Source organism: Bos javanicus, chromosome 10, assembly GCF_032452875.1.
Source record: "Bos javanicus breed banteng chromosome 10, ARS-OSU_banteng_1.0, whole genome shotgun sequence".
NCBI classification, from domain to species: Eukaryota; Metazoa; Chordata; class Mammalia; order Artiodactyla; family Bovidae; genus Bos; species Bos javanicus.
Window position 1 is genome coordinate 65056594 of NC_083877.1, and position 25468 is coordinate 65082061.

General features: G+C 37.2%; 1 protein-coding gene across 8 annotated transcripts in view; it reads right to left on the reverse strand.

Moving 5' to 3' along the window:
* Positions 1–326: 326 nt before the first annotated feature.
* The window catches only part of FERMT2 (FERM domain containing kindlin 2), a 77231-nt gene continuing 52089 nt past the window's right edge, over positions 327–25468 (reverse strand). For 2 of the 8 annotated variants that reach the window (XM_061428915.1, XM_061428914.1), the window contains exons 5-18: positions 22341–22373; positions 21787–22012; positions 21321–21423; positions 18866–18973; positions 15312–15446; positions 14557–14606; positions 13164–13288; positions 6779–6885; positions 6289–6510; positions 4293–4316; positions 3739–3759; positions 3034–3158; positions 2570–2711; positions 327–1610 (exon numbers count right to left, since the gene is read on the reverse strand). In XM_061428915.1, the coding sequence (XP_061284899.1) occupies positions 1437–1610; positions 2570–2711; positions 3034–3158; positions 3739–3759; positions 4293–4316; positions 6289–6510; positions 6779–6885; positions 13164–13288; positions 14557–14606; positions 15312–15446; positions 18866–18973; positions 21321–21423; positions 21787–22012; positions 22341–22373 (1595 nt within the window). In that variant the 3' untranslated portion in view covers positions 327–1436. The remainder of the gene's footprint in view (positions 1611–2569; positions 2712–3033; positions 3159–3738; positions 3760–4292; positions 4317–6288; positions 6511–6778; positions 6886–13163; positions 13289–14556; positions 14607–15311; positions 15447–18865; positions 18974–21320; positions 21424–21786; positions 22013–22340; positions 22374–25468) is intronic. The other 6 variants (XM_061428921.1, XM_061428920.1, XM_061428917.1 and 3 more) reach the window with 5 other exon arrangements.

Genomic DNA, 25468 nt, shown 5'->3' on the forward strand with positions numbered 1-25468 from the left:
GTGTTTTCTTAAACTGAGTCATTTTGCTGTTTAAAATCAGCTCTCCTCAAGCCAGCAGTGTCAGTTCATCTGTTATATTTGTATTTATAGCTACATTTCTAACATAAATATTTTACAGTTCATCCTTAAGTAGTAGGAGAAATGAGGGGTTTCGACTGAAGTGGAAGACTCCATCTTCGAGATTAAGTACGCCTGTCTGGTGACACTGCAGAATACTAAGCACACTGTTCTCACAAGCTGCAGGTACAGCACTTACAAAAGCGCAAGTTCATGTCTACACAGTTAATGTCATGTGAACAGTAAAAACAAGAAGTACAAAAGAAACATTAAATAAAAGATTTTGCTTTTATTTAAAATAAAATGCATTTATACAGTCTTTAAACCATGGATTATTGAACAATACTGGTAATCTACCCCTCCCTGGCACCCTTTTGGGCTATGTGAGCTAGGAATTTTCTGACTAGCACCAATGCAGGTTGTAACAGCGCAACAGACTAGAACACGGCCAGTCCAGGCATTAGAGTTAAGGACATTGTGGCAAATCATGACTATAATGAAGTCATCCTTAATTTAGCAGATATTAAAACTGCACATTAATTATATTTTAAAGAGCATTTAATTAATGCAAAGATGCTACATCTAAGCCATTTGCTAGTTGTGAGTAGATTTTAAAAAAACTGTACAATTTTATAAAATTTGTGTTTGTACATTAGTTACACAAAATGCATACTTCATAGACCTTTACTTCATATTGTAATGCAAAAGTTGCATGTTTTAGGCAGACAGTGAATATGCTGGTGAATACTAAAAGTGTTGTAATACAATATGGTGTAAAAATAAAAACACAAGACAATATACATACATGCTTATTCAAGGACAAAAACAAACCAGGCATAACGACTAATAGCATTTTCCTTCAAGATCAAACAATGACATTATTAAATACCAGGCACCTTTTGTAGGCCTAATTTATTTTGGGGTTGGGGGGGGAACGCATGACAGATGGCTACCAAAAGTAGGATATTTGAAAAATTATGAGGTCAAATTAAACATACATTAAAACACATGCATTAAACATGATAAATAGACTTCATATAGCTTAAGCCCTGGATAGCTTTAAAGTAGATGGCTTGAGTTTCTTACAGTTCGGCTAGCTTGAATCAGTGATGTTTTGTTCCTAACTTACCCACTACTTCAGTTTCAATTCCTGGCTCTAAGGAACATGTGCCATATTCAAGTCCGTACATTGTATCATGATAGCAGATTAATAGTCGTGCTTGTTAGTGCACATATTAACTGGTCTGGTAAGGCAAAAAAGTTTTCATGATAAAATAATGAATTTCAAGCTTACTTTATTAAGCAGCATATAACAAACAACAGCTTTTAAAGTTAAACAACTGTTATGGCCACGGAGTTTCATTACACAGCATTTCTGTTCACACCCAACCACTGGTAAGTTTGTAGAACATCTCTTCATCTAAACTCTCATTTTGGTCTTTTGCACGTGTTGAGAGAAATATGTAGCCACCAATGAATTCATGAACCACTTTGCAATCTACTTCAGTGCAAATGAAGGACAACCGTACTTCATCTGCAAACTCTACAGTGACCTAGAACAAAGACAGAGAACCATCAGTCCCTGCAGAAGTCCAGACGGCTGGGTCCAAGTGAGGCCACTACACTTAAGGTCTGTCCTGATCACAAAATACTCGCTGGTCCTCAAAATTTTTTTTTTTAAACCCTAAACTAATAATGCCTTCAAGTCCAAAAGCATAAGTAGTTTACTAGCCCCTCCCCTCCTCCTTTTTAATTTTCTTTTTCTGAAAAGGAAGGCTGAATGCAAGGGGCTTAGGTCATTAAGTTCCCAAAAGGTCTCTGGTGATTCAATTAATGAGTGTCTCCCTTCAAGTCCTGGGAGAAAACCTATTTCCTGTGTTTAGCTATTTAACCTTTAGATTTCATGTTTGAATATTTCAGAAATACAAGATTCTATGAAGTAATTGAAATCAGTACAACAAATCCAATGACCCTAAAACAAAGGACTTATTAGGGAAATATTCTGTTTAAATGAGAGTCATGTACTCCAAGGCGAGGGGTAGCATGATGTGTCAGGCTTTAGAGCCCCAAGTATCCCAGTTTGAATCCTAATTCTCAGTGTGTGGTCATGGACAACGATGGCCTTCATTTGTACCATGGGGATAATCCATGTACCTTGCAGGGCTGGGGTAACGTTTAGAAATAGGGTACAGATGTAAAGCATCTAGTATCATGCTTGGCACAAAGTAGGCATTCACTAAAGAGTAGCTGCTATTTTTGAGTGGAAAGCGTTTATTCATTATAGAAAGACAACCTTAAAGATTAGCCAATATTGTAACATATTATGCTCTTATAAGTATCTGGGCTACTTATAAAATAGGCAAATAGGAAATGAACAACCAAGCATGTTTTATACTTTAAGAGGAAATGGCACAAAGAATCTTAAACATTTATAGGGCCTTTTCTTCTTAATTAATTCATTTTTAGCAGATCGACTATGTGCGTGTGTTAAAGAAGCATGGTTACAGCTTACCATTTTTATTTCCCAGTTTACATTCCACTGTTTCATATTACTGAAACGCCAGGTTTTAATTGCATCTCCCGTGCTGGCGTCCATCCTAATCAGTCTATTGTATGCAATTCCAATAAGTTCTTCTTTTTTGCCCCCTTGGAACCTATAGAATTAAAAACATAAATACATATTTTAAAACAGGAGTGGTAGGGGGACATGTTGGTCTGTTTTTCTTGAAGATATGTACTTTTTAACTCTTAAAGTGCTATTCTTGCCTGAGTAAAAAGAGAAATGAAATCACTTTAAATTTTTGATGAAAAAATGATAAGCATAGAAAATACATTCCAACATTCTTTAAATTTTACTGTGTAATAGGTTAATGGGTCTCAGTAGGTAGCTTTAAATGTTTAATTTCTAATTACACGAAGTCGATTAAGAAGGCACAGACTGAGGTTTACACACCAGTGCTTAGTAGAACCACTGACCTTGCAATAAAGTGTGTGATGCCGAATTCTGGTAATGATTGCCAAGCTTGAATAAATCTCATCTTGGCTTCAATTAAACTCATCTGAGCTACATTCTGATGGGCCTCCAAGATTCTTGCTGTAATCTAAACATGAGTAAACATCATATTTACTATCAGATATTATTCTTTCATGGTAGAATCAAGACAAAAAAAGATTAAAACATTGAATTATGTGCCCCATGCCCCAAAATTATGTATTGCGAGAGATGAAATTAGAAAATATCTGAAGCTACATTTGGGAATTTTAGTAAACTAATGACTTTCCAAACCAAACTTCAATACATAGTTTTTCTTAATTTTAGTTCCATATGTCAAGAAAGAATAAGTACTACTAGTAGGTATATATAATTGTTGAGACTTATTCAAGTACATACACATATGATAGCACAAGTTCTAATCCTCATATACACGATGGGTTTTAAGTTCAGTACCAAGATATCCGATCAGAATGAGTGCCTGCCATACAGGTTTCTAGCACTAGAAATCACTGCAATGATTTTAAAATTTTTCTAAAGGAGTAATTAGGTTAGTTTTTAAATTTACTCACTTTGGGGTGCCTATTTGCTCAAAGAGTAGAGGGAAATTAATTCATGAGGGGAGACTGTAGCTAGGGCTGTAAATATTTTTAATTCTTTCTTTTTTTTTTTAAATATGGAGAACTTACCAAATCTCTTATATAGCCTGGCTGTAGATGGCAATGCGAGGAAAAGAAAAAGGAAGCAGAAAGAAAAAAAAAGGCAATCAGAAAAAATGGCAATGAAGCAAAGAAAAAGTTGCGGTAACCTGTAAACCAAAATTCCAGCCAAAAACCATGCAAAAAAATGACTTTAGATGGAAACCAAGCAAAGTAAATGCAAGCATGAAAATGAAAATGAGAAAGCAGTGATTACTTTTCATTTAGAATACTGAGAAACACTCCACATTATTTTAGATTGTTAAGTGTTACTAAAATTAAGGGTAGAAATTTGCAGGGAGAAAATTTAAAACGCAAATAACCTTTTCCCCTTCATGTACCAGTTCTTACTGATTAGGGTAAAGCTAATTATTTTAGTAGCAAGATAAAAAAAATTAATATTCAAAAGCCTTTAATCTTGTCTTATATTGAGTCAAATAATATGATCCATGCACAGCTTTTCAGAAAATAGTTGAAGGCATTAAATAAGTGCAGTGACCATACTGTTTCTTTATTTACAGAAGAAAAGCAAACCCCTCAATTACCATCTTTTTTTTGCATCCTTTTTCCTGGAAGGGAAAATAAAAATATGCCATACACTACACTAGGAGTGGTGGCTACAAATATATCAGTTCATTTCAATTTGGATTAACATGAATAAAACAAAGAATAATTCTTTCCTCTAAAATGTAAAAATCCAGTTTGGGAGTCATAGTTATGTAAAAAATATCCATAGCAAGTTTAATAGATAGTCTTGGGGAATTAAAATAGATTGTAACAAAGGCTATATGCGCCTGAAGACTTTATGCCCTGGTAGGGCTGAATGACCCCATGGCCTGCACAGCTTAGACCTACCTGACTCCTAAGTGCCACTGCATTATATAGTTTAAAAAATCCAATTACTGAGCCACTAAGTCCAACAAACAGTACAGTACATGACACACAATAGCAACTAAACTCTGCTTATCAGCACTTACTAGGTGTCAGGGCAATACTTGACTCAACCTCCTGGTTAGGGAAAGGAGAATTCAAAATGAATGTGCATTTGATAAGATGACAATGTGGAAGACAAGGCTAGAAAGCTCCCTAACCTCAGACCACACACATACTACTATCCTGTCAGTTAAGGACAGCCACACATTCTTTGTCCTCAAGAGAATCTTCAGTTGACTTGTAGTCAAGAACTCACCAAAAGAAAATTTATCTTTTTACAGCTAAACCTATCATTTTAAAGGCTTCTGGGAAGACAATTCAGTACCTGTCTGACAGCTAAACTAACATTTGGCAATCTTCACAATTATAGTTTAAGATCTTTTATTCCTAATACCTGATGGTGAAATGGTAAAACTGCTAAGATTTGAAACTATTCATTGACTTTGAAGGCAAATGAATCCACTTTTACAAACAAGTCTCTTCATAAATAACTTTAAAATGAATTAACCTAAGAATTAAAAAATGAAATTAGTACTCAATTCACTTTCCCTTGTTAACTTACAATCTACATTCCACTCAGCTCCAAGGGCATTTCCTCCATTCCTCACTACTCCCACATCATATGACTATGGGATAAACAATTTCCATGTAGCTTACACAACTTCTGCAACTTAAAAGACAACTACTTGGTGATTAAAACTTTTGAACATTTCCAGCTAAGGGATTTCAGACCCATATGATATAAACACTGTATTTAAAGTTAAGAATTAACAAGTGTTCTGGGTATATCATTGGGCCTTTCCCGTAACGTTTTAAAATTACTCCTTAACAAAGATAAAAATGAAACTAGATAAAAATGAAGTATTTATTTCAAAGTTCTTCTTCACCCCCTTCCTAAATTGGAGCCTCTTCCCTTTTAAGGCATGATGTTGGGTATCAAGTCAAGAATACTGGGGGCTATCCCAAGTGAAACTCCCCTGGCAAAGAACCTTTTGTGTTGGACCGAAGAACCATTTTCCGAAATAGCAATCCTTTTACGGTAGTCATTTCCAGAAAAGGAATTCTAAACAGAGGGAACAAAAGCAGTGAATTTCCATGAAAATTCACCAAATGTTGTCACATGCAAATCGGGCTTAGGTTTTCACTGTTAATGTTAAGAAGAGGCAACGTCAAACGTGGACTATAAACCACGTAAAGTTTATTTCCAAAGCTGGAAAGGTCCATTTCGACGGCAAGAAGAGTCATCAGAGATTTGGCTGGGAAATGCTGGCTGTGCTCTGTATCAGACTTACTTTATTTAAGGAATAAAATGGCATGGAACTGTGGAACACAAAGCAGTAAGACCATACTCAATTCCCTGAAAAGAATATCCTGTTGTTAGCAGAGTGATTTCCTCAGGTGGCTTAGAATAAATATGCTCCCAACTACTCTACCTCATTATCCATCCTATTAAAATAATAAGACTTTTCTTAAAAGACCAATTTAAACTGACTGAAAGCTATTTTTTCCTTATATTTTAACCACCTGATACAAAATTAAGACTACCAATTAAGACTAAAAAGTTGTGTTTAAGAGGGGAAACTAAAGTATATGTAGAAAACCGTTTACCTGCTTGTTCTTGTACTTTTTTAGATAGCGAGGGGACACCAGACATTCAGGATTTATATCAGTTGTGATCTGCTCTGGTATTAACTGAGGATCTGGATTTAAATGCTGCATCTTCAGAAAGGAAAGAATATTCTGAACTTCTAAGTTGTAAGAACTGTCTGCCATGGTCTTGCCTTTGGAGGCCAATCTGCAGGCTGCCATCCAGTGTGCATACTGTTTTTCCTGGGAAAAGAAATACCGAGGTTTGGAATCTATCACATGATAAATCCTTTGAGTATAAAACATAAGAATGAATGATCAACTCACTAAGGAAGCAAAGAAAACCTAGGTTTACTTTTTTTTTTTTTGGCTGCACTGTGCATGTGGAATCTTAGTTCCCTGACCAGGGGATTGAACCCATGACCCGTGCATTGGGAGCGCAGAGTCTTAACCAATGGACCCACCAGGGACATCCCCCAAATTGAGGTTTATCTTTAATCAGAAAACTTACATTGTCACAACGAAGCCAGATTTCATTCATGCCCTCTGCAACCGGAATGAGGAGTTTAATGTTAAATTTTTGGCCTGAAATATTCACATCTGGGGTAACTTCACACCCTGTATTTTAAAAAAATATATATTAAAATGGTTACATTTAGACTTAAGAAATCCCAAGCCAATACAGGCAGTTCCCATTTTATGGCATCTTAACATGCTGATTTTGCTGTCATGGAATCTACAAATCAGGGAATTCTTTATGTTCAGTAATTTCGTTGAGGGTGGAGCGAAGACTCAACTCAGACCTAATATACATGAGATGTAACTGCACAGTTTGTGGCCCTCACAATTCACAAAACTTGATTGAGAAGAGAAGGAAAGAGTTCTACCCCTGGGACGACCCAGAGGGATGGTATGGGGAGGGAGGAGGGAGGAGGGTTCAGGATGGGGAACACATGTATACCTGTGGCGGATTCATTTCGATATTTGGCAAAACCAATACAATACTGTAAAGTTTAAAAATTAAAAAAAAAGGATATTATACAAAGAAAATTTGCAGTCCGTTCCCACAAGTTTCACACATTATTATTTTAATATCATTCAGTTCTTTGAATCTTAAGTTATCAGGGTTTTTTTTTTTTTTTTTTTTCTAAGTTTCTAAATGTACAGGGATTTAAAAATATCTTTCCATAGTAAAATTCTAAAGTGTGTTCTGGTCAGAATAAATGACTTTACGATGCCTTTTAAGAAAGGCACATGTGTGGGGAACCAGCCAGTGTGAGCTAGAGTCCTCTATGAGGGCCCCCTCAGGGCCCCACTGCTCCCTCTCTCAGCTGCTCTGGCCTCCTACTGTCGGTGCAAGGAAGACTAATGGCACAGATGCAGGGGGCAGGGAGCACAGGCTCTCCTGATTTGCACAAAATTTTAGGAGTCCATCTGACACAGAAGGTAATATAAACTTACATACATGGGAAGTCAGTATGAAAATAAAGGCATGCAGGATTTCACTTTACTGTCAAGTTTTCAGGAATATGTACATTTATGGACTGTACAAAATCCCCGTAATGAACTCTGTTAACCATTAGTTTATGGCTTTATAGGACAGAAAACAGATTTACTGAATGTATACCCAGATAGATAATGGGGCAATGGTCAGCCTAAACTAGTAACCAGAATAAAATAGTGAAGAAGAGCTCTGTAAACAGACAGATTGGGGGTTCCAGACCTTTCTTGACCACTTAATAAGCATATCATATTTACTTATGCCCAAATTCCCTGACCTTAAGCTCTATCTCACAGCAATGCTGTAAGGATCAGTAAGATAACGATTACGCCAAAGCTTCCTAAACAGTATTCCAATTGTTAGTACTTAGTTCATGTCACCCTCAATGCGTGTTAAGACCATCATGCAGACTCTGGGGAAGAATGCAAACTTGTTAGCAGGGCCTGCTGTTGCCTTTGTCCCTGAACTGAAGCAACTTCTCCTGACAAAGAAAGTACAAGCAACAAGATAATAAGCTTCTATGTATCTGAACAAATGTTTAAACTGTCATTTTTTCCCTCATCAAATAAATGTTTTAAATAGCAAATGAAAGAAACAAAACATTTTAGATAAAGGAGAGATCCTCTCCTCTCCAGAATTAACTTCAATCACGAATTTGATGAACTTTCCCTCCCTCTTTCTTTTTAGAATATTTACTTCACATTAATAGCTACCACATGTAACTCCTACACAATCATTACAAACACTCAGGAAGTTGTGTGGCAATGTGTTTAACCTGCAAAGTTAAAACAAAGAGATGTATCTTTCTTCATTCCTAAATCCCCTCAAAATCTTTGGGAGACCCAATCCTGTGACCCCACAACTCTCTCCCCATTGGCTCCATGTTTCCACCTTTTCTCCGCAGTCCAGCCCGGACCCTGCTTCACTAGCTGTCACCTCCAACTCTCCAGACTCACCGTCTTTCCATTACACACACTTTGCAAAACCTTAATCCTGGCTCAACCCAACCACCTACCTCTCATTTGCCTATGCTCTGGGTGCTGAGCACTCTAAGATGGGGGGGTGGGGGTGGGCGGGGAAAACATCACAAAACTGAGCAGGTAAATTTCACTAGAAACATGTAGATTCCCAACGTGAGTCTGCCCCTGAACATTTGCAACCCTTCTGTGTTGACATCCTCAACAATGTTTATTTCACATCTTCTCAGGCCTCCTATGCTACTCTTAGAGAACAACCTCACCTGTTATTTTTCCAAGAACATGAAAGCCATCAGAAATGAGGTCCCCCAACTTCCAGCCACCAAAGCAGATAAACCTGGCCACCCTCACTTCCACACAGAGGAAAAGGTATCTCTCCTATCCGAGCAGGCAGAGTTTCCTACCATCTGTCAGGTAGCTTGTTCCATCACAGAGATCCTGTCCTCCCACCTCCCTGCCTTTCTACATGACAGTTCCATCAGCATTTAACTTCCTTGAGTCTCCCATCTTAAACCATAAAATACCTCTCCATTTTAGGCCTCTCTCTTCTATTACTGCCCTCTTTCCTCCTTGCCTGTCACAGATGAGGTTCATCAAAAAGCTATCTTTGTTTCCCATCTCAGTGACTGTACTTTGGCTCCCATGCATAAAAGCCCACTGAAATCTGCTAAATCTGTTCTTAGTAGAGGCCACGAACCACCTCCATGTAACTAAATCTTATGGAAGCTTAATCTTACTTTTCTAAAGCATTTGATGCTATTGACTACTCTGTCCTTTAACTTCTATCACACCTCATTTCCATGGTCTTCCTAGATATTTGTTTGTTGTTGTTTATTTCCCTTGCAAGTTCCACCTCCTCTAATCTGCTCTGTCCCTTAAACATTGGTATCCTGCAGGGCTCTGCTCTCAGCCTTTTCATATTACAGACAACTACTACAAAGGTTGCATCTACTATGAATACTCACTGCTGCCACGTCAGTATCTGCAGCATGGATCCTACCCATGCTCCAAACAGATACACCACGGCACCTCAAATTTAAAATAACCCAATTAAATTTAGCTCATCTTCCTCCCCAAACTCTGCTCTTATATAGTCTCAATCTCAGTATTACCCTATCCACCCAACTGTACAAGCCCGGATCAAGTCACTTCCCCAGCCTCTCCCAGCTCAATCATCCAGTCTATTGACTGAACGTCCTGAGAATCTAACAAAGTTGCGCCCTTTTCCCACCCATGCTGATAAGCGTAACCTGGATCGGTAGCACTACTCCAAAATTACTCTTCTACATTGCAGCCAACGTAAGGATGATGAATCTTATCGTATTCACAATCCTTCAGTGTCACTTCATTGCTGCCAGTTTAGAAAACAATCTCCTTAGCAGCTTTATCCTCTAGCTCCTGCTGTCACCTTTCTTCTTAGAAGGAATGGATTCAGCAGCTATTAGGGAAGGATTCATCCTCTCTGCTTCAACTCCATACTCCAGAAGCATGCCCCCTCACCCACCCTCCGCGTGACTGCTGATGATTTTCCCCATGCAATTTTGCACATCAGTCTCTTTTATCAACTCTCCTCCTTCCTCTCATGGATTGTAATTTTCTTTTTGGGATCTTAACTCCAATGTTATTTCCCCTATTAAGCTTCCCCTAATTCTCTCCAAAATCACTGAAGATTGATACAGCATCCTTACCTCTTTGTTCCTTTGACCTACTGTTTACTTTTAAAAGTACTACTATTGCCCAAATTCTAGTAGTTTATTTCCTGACATTCTCTGACATCCTAGGGATGTGACTATAATCTGTTCTCGCTCATGACTCTAGTACCTGGCACAGTGGGTGGCGTGGGTGACCACTCAGCATCTGCTCACCTGCATTTTTTAGAACTGTGCACTTTAGATATCTTAGGGGCCTTAGACAGCATCCAGTCCAACACTCTCATTACTCATAGGAAGATATTAAGGTCCTGACAGTTATTTTTCCAAAATCACAGGGCTTGTTTTGTGGCAGAGCAGAACCTAGGCCATTTGATTCTTAGGCTAGTGTTACCCTCACCAGTGTGATGTGCTAGAAAAGTACTCCTTTGGAAAGATGTTGGAGAAGTGGGATTAGGACACTCTATAAACTGTTTTCCATCCAGGACTTAACTTCTCAGTCATACAGAGAGAAGAATAAGGATGTAACAGGGACAGAGAAGATAGGGTCCAGAAGACAGATTAAGCCTCTAAATCGAGAGTGGATAATCGGAGTGGATCCTGGGCAGCTTGGAAGGGAAGCAAGAGGACAGCTGCAATGTATTCTCAGAGTAACAAATAACAGTAAAGATCCAAAAGTTAAAACTCCTGACCTAGAGAGAAAGGCAGTAAGTCTAACTAGAAGTTTTAGGAAAATTACAGAATTTCAACACATGGGCATAGCAATCTTCTACCCCAGAGCACAGGTTTTCCTATTTATTAAAATGTGGTGGTTGTGGTGGTGGTATAGTTGCTAAGTTGTGTCCGACTCTTGAGATCCTGTGAAGTGTAGACTGGCAGGCTCCTCTGTCCATGGGATTCCCCAGGCAAGAATACTGGAGTGGGTTGCCATTTCCTTTTCCAGGGGATCTTCCCAACCCAGGAAATCAAACCCGGGTCTCCTCACTGCAGGTAGATGATTTACCAACTGAGCTATGAGGGAAGCCCCTTATTAAAATGTATGTAACTATAAATGGGCTTTACAGGTGGCACTAGTGGTAAAGAACCCGCCTGCCAATATAGAAGATATAAGAGATGTGGGTTTAATCCCTGGGTAGGGAAGATCTCCTGGAGGAAGGCAGGGCAACCCACTCCAGCATTCGTGCCTGAAGAAGCCCATGGACAGAGGAGCCTGGCGGGCTACACTCCATAGGGTTGCAAAGAATTGGACACAACTTAGCACACACACATGTAACTATAAAGCAATAGTTCACAGATGACTACTAGGCAGAATAGAGATAGGGTAGAGATCTGGACATTTTGCTGAAATATACTAAAAATACTCTAATACACAATGTACTAAAAAAATAAAGAATACAGATCTACAGATGTAACTCCAGAGCCCAGAAACACTTAAATCCTTTTCTAATTGCCTTTCCAACCCCTTAACTCAGTTGGGAATTCATCTGACTAGAATGCAAGAATGCATCTGATTGGAATCTCAGTCTCACTGGAAATGAGTCTGGAAAATGTACTTCAGTCTTCCAGCCTCTGCTATGAGGGAAGGCCAGTAAAAAGAGTGTGAACAGTGAGAAGCCAATGTGTACTGCATCCTTCAGCACACATGCTGGGGACCAAGGGTGTGGTGAGTGCTGTGTGAACCTGTAGGAGAACAGTTCTCAGGGGTATGGGTTCCTAGAGGAAGTGGTGTCTAAACTAGAAGTGAGCTGGCAGCTTTAAGTAACATCACTGCAAGCGAGAGGCTCATGGGCAATCTGCAAGTACAGCTGAAGGCTGTGTAGAGAGAATCAGAGCAAGGGGCAGCAGGACATCCTCCAGCTGCAGAAGAACCATACCAGCCAGGAAAGGAAATGCTCCTCCCCCTGAACCAATGCATCCAACAGGTTTTTGAAAGAGATGAAGAAGCAGCATGAAGAACAAACAGAAGTCACTAAAACTCAAATGAAGCTGTAACTCCACAGACCTGAATGGGGAAAAAAAGACTAAAACCAGCAGCTCTGAGCCCTCAGCCAGACTCAGTCCAGGCCACAGGACTGTGGGAACAGGTGCAGCAACGTGTGCTCAAATACTAGCCCCTGTTCTGAGACAGCTGCGGATCTATAGAGGCAAGAGGAAACCAACGAGATTTAGGCCGTCAGCTAGGAGGGAGCCTCAGAGGGCTCCTGGGGCTGCCCCGGGAGCTAGGATGAGAGCACTGTTGAAGACAACAAAATTGTGCAGGCGAGAGGTGTTGGGAAAGGGGAAGACCTCAGTTAAAACCCTGCGATGGCTAACCCACTGGTGAGTCAGAAAGCCAAGAGACTGGGGACTTGAGCTGAACCAGCTGGTTACCTGTTAAGGTGAGGAAGAGGAGCAGGATGCTGATGATGAAGGGAGACAGCAGCAAAAACTGGGAGAGGACTACAGTAGAGATGAGAATGAGGCAGAATCTGAAACAGATATGCGGGTGGCTCCCACAGAATGAGAAAACCTACATGTCCTCATGCTGAAGAACAGAAAAGGGACGCCACAGATTTACTTGGGATAAAAGTAGAAACACACCCTGAATGTGAGGCCTGCACAGAGATTAGAACAAAATATTCACGGGAAGCTTAATACTGAACTTAAAAAAAGTACCTAAAGGAGCAAAAGGAACTGCTAAAAGCTTTACCCCCCAGCAAAAAGAAGTTTAGTGAATATTAGCTAATAGATATTCTACAATCAATACAGTCATTCCAAGGCTTTCCTTACCTCTTAGGTTCATCTGATGAGCTGGTGTGCCACTGGATTCTTCTTTGCTCTTGTAACAAGAAATAGATGTATCTTTAAAGGTACACCAATACTGCTTATAACCTTTTAGAGTCAGCTTTTTTGGCCTATGTGTTGAACAGAATTAGAAGGGGGAAAAAAAAACACTTTTGAAATAACTTTATCAATGCTATATTTTAGCAGCAAAATCTCACAATGTTAAAAGTCTGAGGCCAAGTTTTATATATGCTGAGTTCAGTTCCCTTTTCGTCTTGTGTGTGATATTCAGTTGTTGCTGTTATTGGATTTTCCTCTTCCACTCAATCTGCTCAGGAGATATTACAGTGAGTGGGCAGAGGAAGACCCTAAGGATAACATTCCCGTGTTTCTGTCAGTTGTAACTGTCCCGATCACTAGCAGGTCACATGGAAAGGACAGGAAAGTAAAAGTGAAGGAAATGTCAATAACTGGAAGGTTCCTGGGTTCTGCAGGTTCGTGGTGTCCGCAGGGCTGCCTCCAGAGCCTCTCTAAACAGGCAAGTTTGCCTGGCAAGTCTAAAGTGTGCGAAGTGCTTATCTCTAGGGATGTACTGCAGTGGTGACTTTCACTTCCCACTCCAAAGCCAAACATGAAGCATGGGGAAGAGGATTAGGAAAACTGTAGGTAGATGAAAAAGGTGGGTAAAAGGAAAACAAAGTGAGGTAGGGAGCAGCATCTGAAATCAGGTCAGTAGCTTAGAAATGTTACTATGTGGAGCTGTTTTATGTTCAGCTACAATAAATGGTTTATTCCAGAGCTTATATTCCATATCACCTCCTTTCCTCTTTCTGCTTTATCTTGATTCTGTGGAGTATGACTAGACCAATCATTTAAAAATCTAGATAAGATACTCTGGAATCTTGTTGTAAAATATCCCATGAACAAATGAATAGAATCCAATAAATTCTGGGGCTCTGAACAAGGAAATAACCACAGAAAATAGCAGTGCATTATGTACTGCTTTCACCCAGGCAGGATGATTTATATGAACCGTATGTTTCAGAATTTGCATGATGCAATCCACCTAAGTTATACAATCTCCTCCCTGCCTTAAGTAAAATGTTTATCAGATAAAACAACTTAAGTTTTATAAGTACAGGAATTTTAATTTTGTAAAGGTAAAATTTTTATAAGTACAGTACTTATTTAAAAGTTTTATAAGTATAGTACTTATAAGTACAGGAATTTTAATTTTCTAAAGGTAAAATTTTTCTGGGTTATAATTTAGTCTTCATAATAACTGGCAAATGCTTTTAGAGATGCATTTGCCAGTCACATAAATTTCAAGAATGTGAACATGACTATAAAACTGACATTTATTTATTAATGTTTGGAATTCCTTCTCTTTTGTACTTACTTGAAAACTTTAATATAGTCAGCAAGTTCAGGAATGGAAGTGATGTCACCCTAGGAAAAGAATGAAAACATTTTTTTCTCACTTTTAAAAAATCTGAAACTCTGTTTAGCATCTGATATTAAGAACCAGCTTGTTCAATCAACAAGGAAAATTACATAAATTACAGATTATAAAGATTTTAAAGGTATTATATACATGGTCATATAGTACAAAGGTATTTTCAAATGGCATAAAAAGCTATTAAAAGTTTGATCAATACAGCCATTTAGACAATCCATAAGAATGTAGTGTTGATTCTAATATGACTAAAACTGTTTATAGCTGCATACAGAAATTTTCTGACTCTTAACAGTCCTGAGAATAGTGTTTCTTCTGTAATAACTAATATCTAAGCATTTAAAAATTTTACTGAGATCTATTTATTCTTCTTTTCATAATATTTCAAATTTGGAGATCAATAAACGGATTTTACCATGGCTTGAAGTTAACTTTTCCTCTGCGGAAATGTTCTCCCGCTACTTGTAAGAGAACATGCAGACTGTACTGGCAGAGGATCTCTCTCTACTGTGTTGGAAGCACTAGAGACTAAACAGTATTAATGTAAAAAACTTCCCTGAAAATTTCTGGAAAATCTATGTCTGTATTCTCTAAAGCATTAAATATTTCTCTATATGTCCCAAACATTTCATGAAAACCTAATTCCAAAAAAAGGTATAAGCATCAGAATAAATTAATAAGCAAAAGATTCACCCTACCAAAATTGTTGATGTTTTCCCCCCTTCCAAAGTAATCTCCAGGTCTGAAAGGGCAGCATCAACTTCATCAACTTCTTTGTCGCTGTTGTTCAGATGATTCTCTGACGTCATGATCGACAGCTTATTGATATGATACTAAAACCAAAGTGACATTTAAATGACTTTTTTGACTATGAATTTTTAAGTGAGATTATTATCTGTATCTATATTGAATGCCTTTTGTCACCTAATCTGAAAGGCTAAAAGTCTCCCAAGAATTAGAAGGATAGAAAAATGATGGGCATGGCACCTGAAATCAGTGTCCTAAACTTGCTAATAAATCTTTATTCAAAAAAGGATTTTTTTGACAAACACAAATGAATTCAGTTTAGGAATCCCTAGGATTTAGAGTTAACACCTCTTCCACTGAACTCTACACGAGCAGTGACTTTTAAGTGCTCCATCCCCCCTGCAGTATTCCATGTCTAGCACGCAAGCTAGAAGCAACAGGTACTGGATGAATTGAACAGACTATGCATAAGGTCTGAATAAATGCATTAACACTGATTATCTTATCTTACTTACTTATCTTACTACTATTACTACTTACTACTGCTAGGTACTATTACCCTGCAGCGGGAAGTTAGTTATCGCTATTATGTTGAAAACTAAAGTTCCACTGTCTCCCCCCCATCTTCAATTCAATGCTGAAAACCTAATTTTCATTGTCATTTATACATAAGAATAAACATGTTTATATGTGAATACATACACCACCCTGACACACATGAATACTCGCATATACATATATGTATATACATAATAAGTAGTGGTAAGTCCTCCTATATGTACATAAAAAAATCTTTGGGTGTAAAACTAGTCATGATTTTAAACACACTTAGATAAATGGTTTAAAACAAATATTAATGTTTAGATTCTGAGGCTAAACTTAGGAGGTTTTATACAAAGTTAAGCAGAACTTTTAAATCACTTAATCATTTATCTTTCAGACCACTAAATAAGTAGCAATCATTGTTTCTTAAGGATTCATTCACCAAATACAATCTGTTCATGGGAACAATTAGTAAACTAATGCTGAGGCCAATTATCTAATTAACTAATAGAGGCCAAGAGGTTCCTCCATTTTAAGATTTAGTGAATTAATAATGACTAGTCTCTAGCTATGGTCCCTCGTGGCTCGGTAGTAAAGAATCCGCCTGCCAATGCAGGAGACACAGGTTCGACCCCTGGGTCAGGAAGATCCCCTGGAGAAGCAAATGGCAACCCACTCCTGTATTCTTGCCTGAGAAATCCCATGGACAGAGGACTACAGCTGGGCTATATGGTCTATGGATTACAGTTGGGATAGTCTATGGGGTCACAAACTTAGCAACTAACAACAACTACTCTCTGGCTGTATCTTCAGTTGTGCTGAAATGAGATCCTTATAATGGTAGAAACTTTCATATTCATAAACCATGAAGGAGGTAGGTTGAGGCTCTCAGGCAGTGGTCTCAAATATCAGAGTATAATAAGAAGCATATGGAGATCTGATTAAACATAGAGATGCTTAGGTTCACCCTCAGAGATTTTGACTCAGCAAATCTGGAGTCCAGCCTGGGCCCCAGGCTGCTAAGTGCCTTAGATGAATCTGATGCAGAAGGTCCTTATGAGTTATACTGGAGAAATCCTGGCTGTGAATGGGACTGGTCATAAAATCCAGCTTTGCTTTCAAATGTTACATGATTGGATCTAAATGCTTAAAAAACAGTGTTACTAACTTTTCTAACTTTTCAAAATCCACAGCTTCTTACTTTGAAGTACTTTGTTTCTTTTTACTATTGTAGATTTATTTTACACAAGGAACCAGAAGCTCTAATAAGAGAATAATTCAGGGTGCAGCCGATGTTTAAAATAAAAAATACTAGGCATCTCCTTGCCATATTTTCCGAGTTTCCCTGTTCTTGTGCTGGATGGCTTCCAAGAGGCTTTGGTCAGTCTCTGGGAAGGCTTCTAACAACTCAGGGGATTTGTAGTCCAAATTTCTCTCACTGAATCTAGATTCTAAAATGGTCCAGGGAAAGCTATGCTTTGGGGCATTTAGTCTCCATGAATTAAAATCCAGCATTCTGAGGTGTTTTTCTACTGAATTGAAATGGAATATCTAATGTTTACTGGATGGGGTGGGAGCTGGGGAAAACCGCAGAATAGTCCCATTTCTGTGACAATTTGACTATGTGTATACTCATTCAGTAACTACTTTTTGAACACCTACTATGTGCTGGGCACTGCATGTAACTATTGGCTTTTTTTAAAAAAATGAAATAATATATAAGAAAAGCTGTGGTTTTCTCCATATACATTTTACAAGTTTTCTTATTACTTTGTCATCAGCAAAATTTTCACTAGACAATTAAAAGCCCTTACTCTAAGTGGGAAAAATGTAGAGACAATGCTGTAACCAAGTGAGATATCTTCCAAAAACTGTTCCAGAGTTTAATTCAAGAAATTCTTCAGGTAGCCTTAATGATCCAGAAACATAAAGAAGAGTCTTAACTGATTAAGCAAGTCTCTAGAAAATAAATAATTAAACTAATTCATCTGTCATTCATTTTCCATCTGGGGTTCATTTTGATTTCCCTCTTTTAAAAAGAATATAAACAGAGAAGAAATGAGCTGTTCTTCCTCTTGAAAAAACAATGTTGTGAGTCTTAACTGAGAAACTTTTCTGGGTACATAAAAGAATATGGAAGATGGAGAGCATTTTTATTTGTGTTCTAATGAAGAATTAAATCACTGTTAAAGTAAAAGACATTCAAAACTAAATGTTCTTTTTGCTTACAATACTCAAAGAACATCAACTTAATCAGAACTTTACACGAAAATGGAATTCCACCATAATCCGAGAACACTTAGATAGCTGAAATGATTCATCTAGAAAGGTTAATCTAGTGGTCAGACCTCAGTGTCTCTAAGAATGCGGAACTGTGGGTGCTGTCCTAATATTACTTTACCAGAGGGGAGATCAGTGGACATCAATTTCTTAGTAAGCCCTACTATAATTCTGAAATAGGTGGTATGCAAGATCCACATTTGTTAATGTTGGTTACTTGCTTCTTAAGGAATTATCATTCTAAAGACTTATTTATGTTTAGTTTCACTAGTCTAATAAAATTTTATCATCTTAAAAGGTATTAATTTCTGCCATAGCCCATTTTATAAATAGTACCATTCCCAGTTATTTATGAAGTTATGCAAGGCTTCATTGCAGAAATCTGAATTTTAATATGGATTTTATTTCCAGGGGAAAAATGGATAGCTTTAAGCTAATATAGATCTGGGGGTCGGAAGATATAGAAAAGTAATTAAATATTTAAGTATGCCACTAAACTCTTACATAAGACAAAAAAAATTAAATTCACATATTTTGCCTTCTAAGTGTCTATTCACTTTCTACATAGCAAAAAATAAAACATTATATCAAAATACTACTGGAATTACTATGCCACTTTACCATGTAAATAATCCCCTACCCATTCCCCTTTAAAGTCTAATTTACCAATACTCTTCACTACCTGCAAGGCTGCAAACATCATCATTTCTTCTTCGGTGCATTCAATTTCTTCCAAGAGAATAGCCCACTTGGCCTGCTCATAAAGCTGATTGATTCTGATTGCATCATACTGCAGCAAAAAGAGACACAATTCTTCTGTAATATGTTACCTTTAACATTAGCAATAAGGAAAAAAGCTACTCTTAGGGTTATACATATCTATATACACCATCTCTATTTTTTCATTAAAAATGGCATTAAAATATGCCAAAAGATTTTTACATATTCAGTATTAGAAGTAGATTCTGTATGTTATTTTCCAGGGTAATAACCATTAGGTATACTGGCCCTTAACAAAAGGAATTTAACTTGAAGACATTAAAGTAAGGCAGAACTGACTGCTTTTCAGTATTGTTTTGCAACTTACACTAACATGTCATAATCACAGAGTAAATTAATTATTTCAGGGAATATCTTGCTTACTGTGGAAATGTATACCCAGACAAAGTAGCAGGTCCTTGGAAACAGGAATTATTTTAAAAATTCAAAATAAAGGGCACACACACATTTGTGGAAAAGACTTAAGTGTTACTGAATTATCCAGTTATATTAATAAAAACTAGTAGTAATATATCTTAGAATAGTAACAAAATGCATAGCCCCTTCCTACCCCATGCAAATGTAACTGTGTTCCCAGAAAACTTTGGGTTTACCAAAATTAGGTATGATATAGCCTAAAAAAGAATTAAAATGATTTTTTATAATTCTATATACATTTTAGTGTTGTACAAAGTATTATTTAAGCACATAATTTAAGATGATAAATATATACATTAAAATCTAGGCTATAATCTAGACATGAAAAGTATGACGGGCAGACAAGAGAAGTCCCCCCACCCACAAGGATGATACGAAAGCAAAAGATCCGAATCTCTGTCATGTGTTTTCTGGGGGAAACACTCCAGATTTTATAGCAAATTTACATCTTATCAGAAAAGCACAGTATTTCAGTAGCAGAGATGATGACAACCACTTGACAGTAAAAACATATTACAATGTTTGGCTGTGAAACTAAGAGAAATGTAGACTTAAAAAGAATTAAAAAAATTTTTTTTTGAAGCAACATCTGGGATATGTAATTAGAAATTTGAAATTAACTGAACAGGTAATCTTTCAGAAAACTTTTCTTCTACCTAAAGTAGAGTTGAAGAGAGATGTTAAAAAACATAAACTAACTTTACCAACTCCGTAGTAAATACAAACCATGGAACACAGTATGGAGATTCCTTAAAAAACTAAAGATGGAGCTACCATATGATCCCGCAATCCCACTCCTGGGCATACATCCAAAGAAAAACATGGTCAAAAAGGATACACGCAAGCTTATATTCATTGCAGCACTGCTTACAATAGCCAAGACATGGAAGCAACCTAATATCCATCAACAGAAGAATGGATAAAGAGGATGTGGCACACATATATACAATGGAATATTATGAATATTAATATCGTAATATTAATTAATAATATTAACAATTAATATCATTAAAAAGAATAAAACAGGGTTTCCCTGGTGATCCAGTGGTTAAGAATATGCGTTGTAATGCTGGGGACACCAGTTCAATCCCTGGTCCAGAAGATCCCACATACTGCAGAGCAACTAAGCCTGAGCACCACAACTACTGAGTTCATGCGCTCTAGAGCCTGTGGTCTGCAACAAGAGAAGCCTGCGCGCCACAACTAGAGAAAGCCCAGCACGCACAGCAACAAAGACCCAGTGCAGCCAAAACTAAAATAAAATACAGAAATCGTTTTTAAAAAAAGAATGAAATAATGCTATCTGCAGCAACATGGAGGAAACAGATTGTCATACTGAGTGGTAAGTCAGACACAGAAAGAAAAGTATGGTATGATATCACTTATAAGCAGAATCTAAAAAGAAGTGGTACAAAGAACTTATAAAACAGAAACAGACAGCCTTACAGAACAAACTTATGGTTACCAGTCGGGAAGAGTGGCAGAAAGAATAGTTAGGGACTGACATGTACACACTGCTGTGTTTAGAAGTTATAACCAAGAAGGACCTACTATACAGCGCAAATAACTCTGCTCAATATTACCTAACAACCTAAATGGGAAAAGAATTTGAAAAAGAACAGATACATGTATAACTGAATCACTTCGTTATACACCAGCAACTACCACAACATTGTTAACCAACTATATTTCAATATAAAAGAAAGTTAAAAATACAAATCAACCAACAATTCAATTATCTTAACAAATAGAAAACGGTTCAGTTATGCTTCCAACCTACTAAAACAATAGACTTCTTTAAAATACCGGCAATTGTGTCCAAGTTTTGAGTTTCTAATATTATATTCAAGACTTGCTATCCATATCCAAGCAATTCCTTAACCCACCAACTTCCAAGAAACAAAGAGAAACAAAGAGAGACCCCTCTAAACCCTCGGTACCTTTGGATTCAAATCAAAAAAGCTGTAATACTTGAATCGGAGCAGCAAGGCCTCATTTTCCTTCACATCTTGTTCCATGAGAGATCTTGAGGAATCAAGCCACCTGGACAAATTAACAAACACAGTGGAACAGAGCAAGACAGAGTTAATTTTCTACCTCTATGTAGATAAAGAAATTCTTAAATTGTATCTATATTTTGAAACTTACCCTGGTTGGGAGGGATAAATTAGGAGGCTAGGATTAACATATACACACTACTATTTATAAAATAAGACAATCAGCAAGGACCTATTGTATAACTGTGTTCAGTTGTACATACAGACAGACAGACACACATGCATATATATGAAACTGAACTGCTGTGCTGCACAACTCAAACACTATATTGTAAATCAACTATGCTTCACTTAAAAAAACCTTTTAATTTATAATAGCAAAACAACAACAAATGAAACAAAAACTTACCCTTGGTTGATTTTTGCTTTGTCAAGAAGGGCTTGAGGTTTGAACATTTTCGCCAAGATTTCTGGTGATGTTATCGGCTGACTGACAGCAAGTATACCAGGGTTGCCTTCTGACAAAGCACTGTCACCAAACCAAGCAGAAGTTGGTGACAAGGGGCTTCCATCATGAGCATCGTAAGTAGGGGTCATTGTTTTACTATAAAGTCCTGGGCTTGAATATATACTTCCTAATAAATAATGTGAAAAATAGGTAGTAAGTATGAAGGATAGTTATCTTAGTTTCCAGTAATACATGCTATAATGATGTATAACACATTGTGAAACACAAACTTCGTTCTGGAAGGGAAAGCTTTAGTACATTATTTTACCTGTCTTAGAAACATGTGAAATTAACTTTACTTGAATAGCATTAAGAACATGTAACAATAAGGTCAAAAATATAATTAAGTTGGTAGAAATTCTAGGGAAAACAGTTCAAGAGAGTTAGAATACGTTAAGGATATTGCTGAAGCAGACAGACCAACACTTTTGTTTCTTAATTGTGCCAAGGCTCACCTTTCAGAGGGCCAATGTAAAGAACATCAGTGCCTATAGAAAAGGAAAGAAAGGAGTTCAGAAGGTAAAGGAAAGGCAACAATAGAAGACAGAAACAAAGAATGAAAATGAAAAGAAAATAGGAAAAGGAAAACAGATTTTCCTGTGAATCATAAACTGAAATAAATATTTTAAGTGAATTTAAGAGTAAAGAACCTTAGAAGCTATAACCTAAAATGAGCTTCTGTTCAACGCAAAAAAATGAGGTTGTGCTCTTGGCACGTGTTTAGTGACAAACATGTATATTTATCACCCTCTGAAATCACCATACCCTGTTTTAAGACAGCTCCATGTAACTGAATAAATTCACATAAATTAAGATAATAATTTTATGTTGTTGTTTTCTCAATGAATAGTTGAACTGGCTCCAACAGTTACAAATAAAATATTAAAGCAAAAGGATATATAAATTTTGCCCTAGAAAGAGGCTAACAAAAGTGCATTTTATATTTAATCCCCTGAAGTTACAGAGATGTTATCTTTTTAATCTTCAGCTTCCTTAGTGTTAAAGGGCTAGGCATACATTTTTTTAAATACTTATTTTAAAAAAAGAGGCTACATTAAAAAAATTTTTTTAATTAGTCCAGTGATGATCTATTCTCTGTCATTTAAACCACAAAAATTGAGACTTGATAAAGACTTTAAAAAAAAATTCAGAATGACATTAAGCAAAAGCACATCCCCTTCAAAGTTTCAACTCTGTTAATATATTTTATCCTGTAGTAATAATTTTTAAAAAGAAAATGTATAAATGGGTGTCACATTGTTAATGGATGCTGTTAATGAAATAGCTGTTTTCCTTACCTAACTTAGGAATATGCTTAGGAATTTCTTTCCTGTCATCTCTAACTATACACCACCCATAAGCACAGAATGATAGAAACAACTACCCATGAAAAAGTGATGGTAAGGCTAGAGATGTTTAAAGTTGTCAAGACAGAGTCTAGGAAGAGAACATAAAGTAAAAAAATAAAAAAATAAAAAAAAAAATTTTACTAACCACAGGGTTATCTGATTTGATACCTCTAAATGTGTTCTCCCAAAGAATACTAAAACAATTTGTAGAACGTGAACATGTAGAATGTGAAGAAACAAAGAAGGCTGTAATGTTGCCTTTTAGCCTTTGAGAAAGAAAACTGGAATATTTAGTTGTAAAGCAAAGAACCTTAAAATACAAGGGCATTTTGTGAAAGAATTACTTATAAAAGGGCTGAGAACAATACTCCAGCTCAAATGTGCAAAGGAAAATTCTGCTATAGACGATACATGTAAATAAGGTGTGGAAATGAAACTTCTTTATGAAGTTTCTCAAACAAAATCTATTTCCCTACGTTACGCAACACCTAATATCAGCCATTCAATCGATTCCCTTCCTTCTTATTTACCTATACTTTGTATAATCTACATTCCATACTTTCATTTCATTTTGCTATTTGTTGTTAGGCAGCCTACAGTAATAGCTCATATGTCGTCATTTGAGAGGAGCAAACTGAGGCACAGAGAAGTTCATATTTTGTCCAGTGTCAAGAACTATTAAGTTGCAGAGCCAAGCTATAAATCAGCAGTCCGACTCGACTGCAGCTAAACACACTGCCTCCCAGGTACCATAACTTATTTAAGCCATTTCCAATCGGTGTGCATTTATTCATTTTAGAGTTTTATTACTGATGTCACCACTGCTACTGCAGACAGTGCACTCCAATAATCATTTTTATACTTATTTCCCAATTCTAGCAGCACTAGGTCAGAGGGTATGTGCATTTTAAACTCCTTTTAAGTCCCAGTTCAGTGACAATCTCAACCAGCCTGTACTCCTGATTGCCCAATTTAAACCTGATTGCCCAACTTAATTTTATTTCAAATTAAATATTTGAAGCAGAAAACTAATAAAGGGTACGATGAGGTAGCATATGTACTCAGCAACAAAATATATGAGTTTGCTGGACACCACAGAATGATAACTTAAAAACTCTAAGGGTGAAAAACAAAGACTTTATTTAACAAGCACTACAGTATGGACCACCTACTATAAATATTAAAGACTCATTACTTTTATAATTAAAGAATAGTTTTTAAAAAATGCTTTGATGTTTAAAATGGCAAATTCTAGTTAGGAACAATGGTATCCTGCATGGTGATTTTCCTGATTTTCTCGATTACCTTAGGACCGACTTTTCCTTTGTCGACCTGCCTTTAAGATTTCCTAGAAAAGTTCCTAATGAAATAATTTTCTACTTCCATAGTAAATCTTGATTTCAGTTCAGTTCAGTCACTCAGTCGTGTCCGACTCTTTGCGATCCCATGAATTGCAGCATGCCAGGCCTCCCTGTCCATCACCAACTTCTGGAGTTCACCCAGACTCACGTCCATCGAGTCGGTGATGCCATCCAGCCATCTCATCCTCTGTCGTCCCCTTCTCCTCCTGCCCCCAATCCCTCCCAGCATCAGAGTCTTTTCCAATGAGTCAACTCTTCGCATGAGGTGGCCAAAGTACTGCAGTTTCAGCTTTAGCATCATTCCTTCCAAAGAAATCCCAGGGCTGATCTCCTTCAGAATGGACTGGTTCGATCTCCTTGCAGTCCAAGGGACTCTCAAGAGTCTTCTCCAACACCACAGTTCAAAAGCATCAATTCTTTGGCATTCAGCCTTCTTCACAGTCCAACTCTCACATCCATACGTGACCACAGGAAAAACCATAGCCCTGACTAGAAGAAACTTTGTGGGCAAAGTAACATCTCTGCTTTTGAATATGCTATCTAGGTTGGTCATAACTTTCCTTCCAAGGAGTAAGCGTCTTTTAATTTCATGGCTGCAGTCACCATCTGCAGTGATTTTGGAGCCCCCAAAAATAAAGTCTGACACTGTTTCCCCATCTATTTCCCATGAAGTGATGGGACCCGATGCCATGATCTTCGTTTTCTGAATGTTGAGCTTTAAGCCAACTTTTTCACTCTCCACTTTCACTTTCATCAAGAGGCTTTTTAGTTCCTCTTCACTTTCTGCCATAAGGGTGGTGTCATCTGCATATCTCAGGTTATTGATATTTCTCCCGGCAATCTTGATTCTAGCTTGTGTTTCTTCCAGTCCAG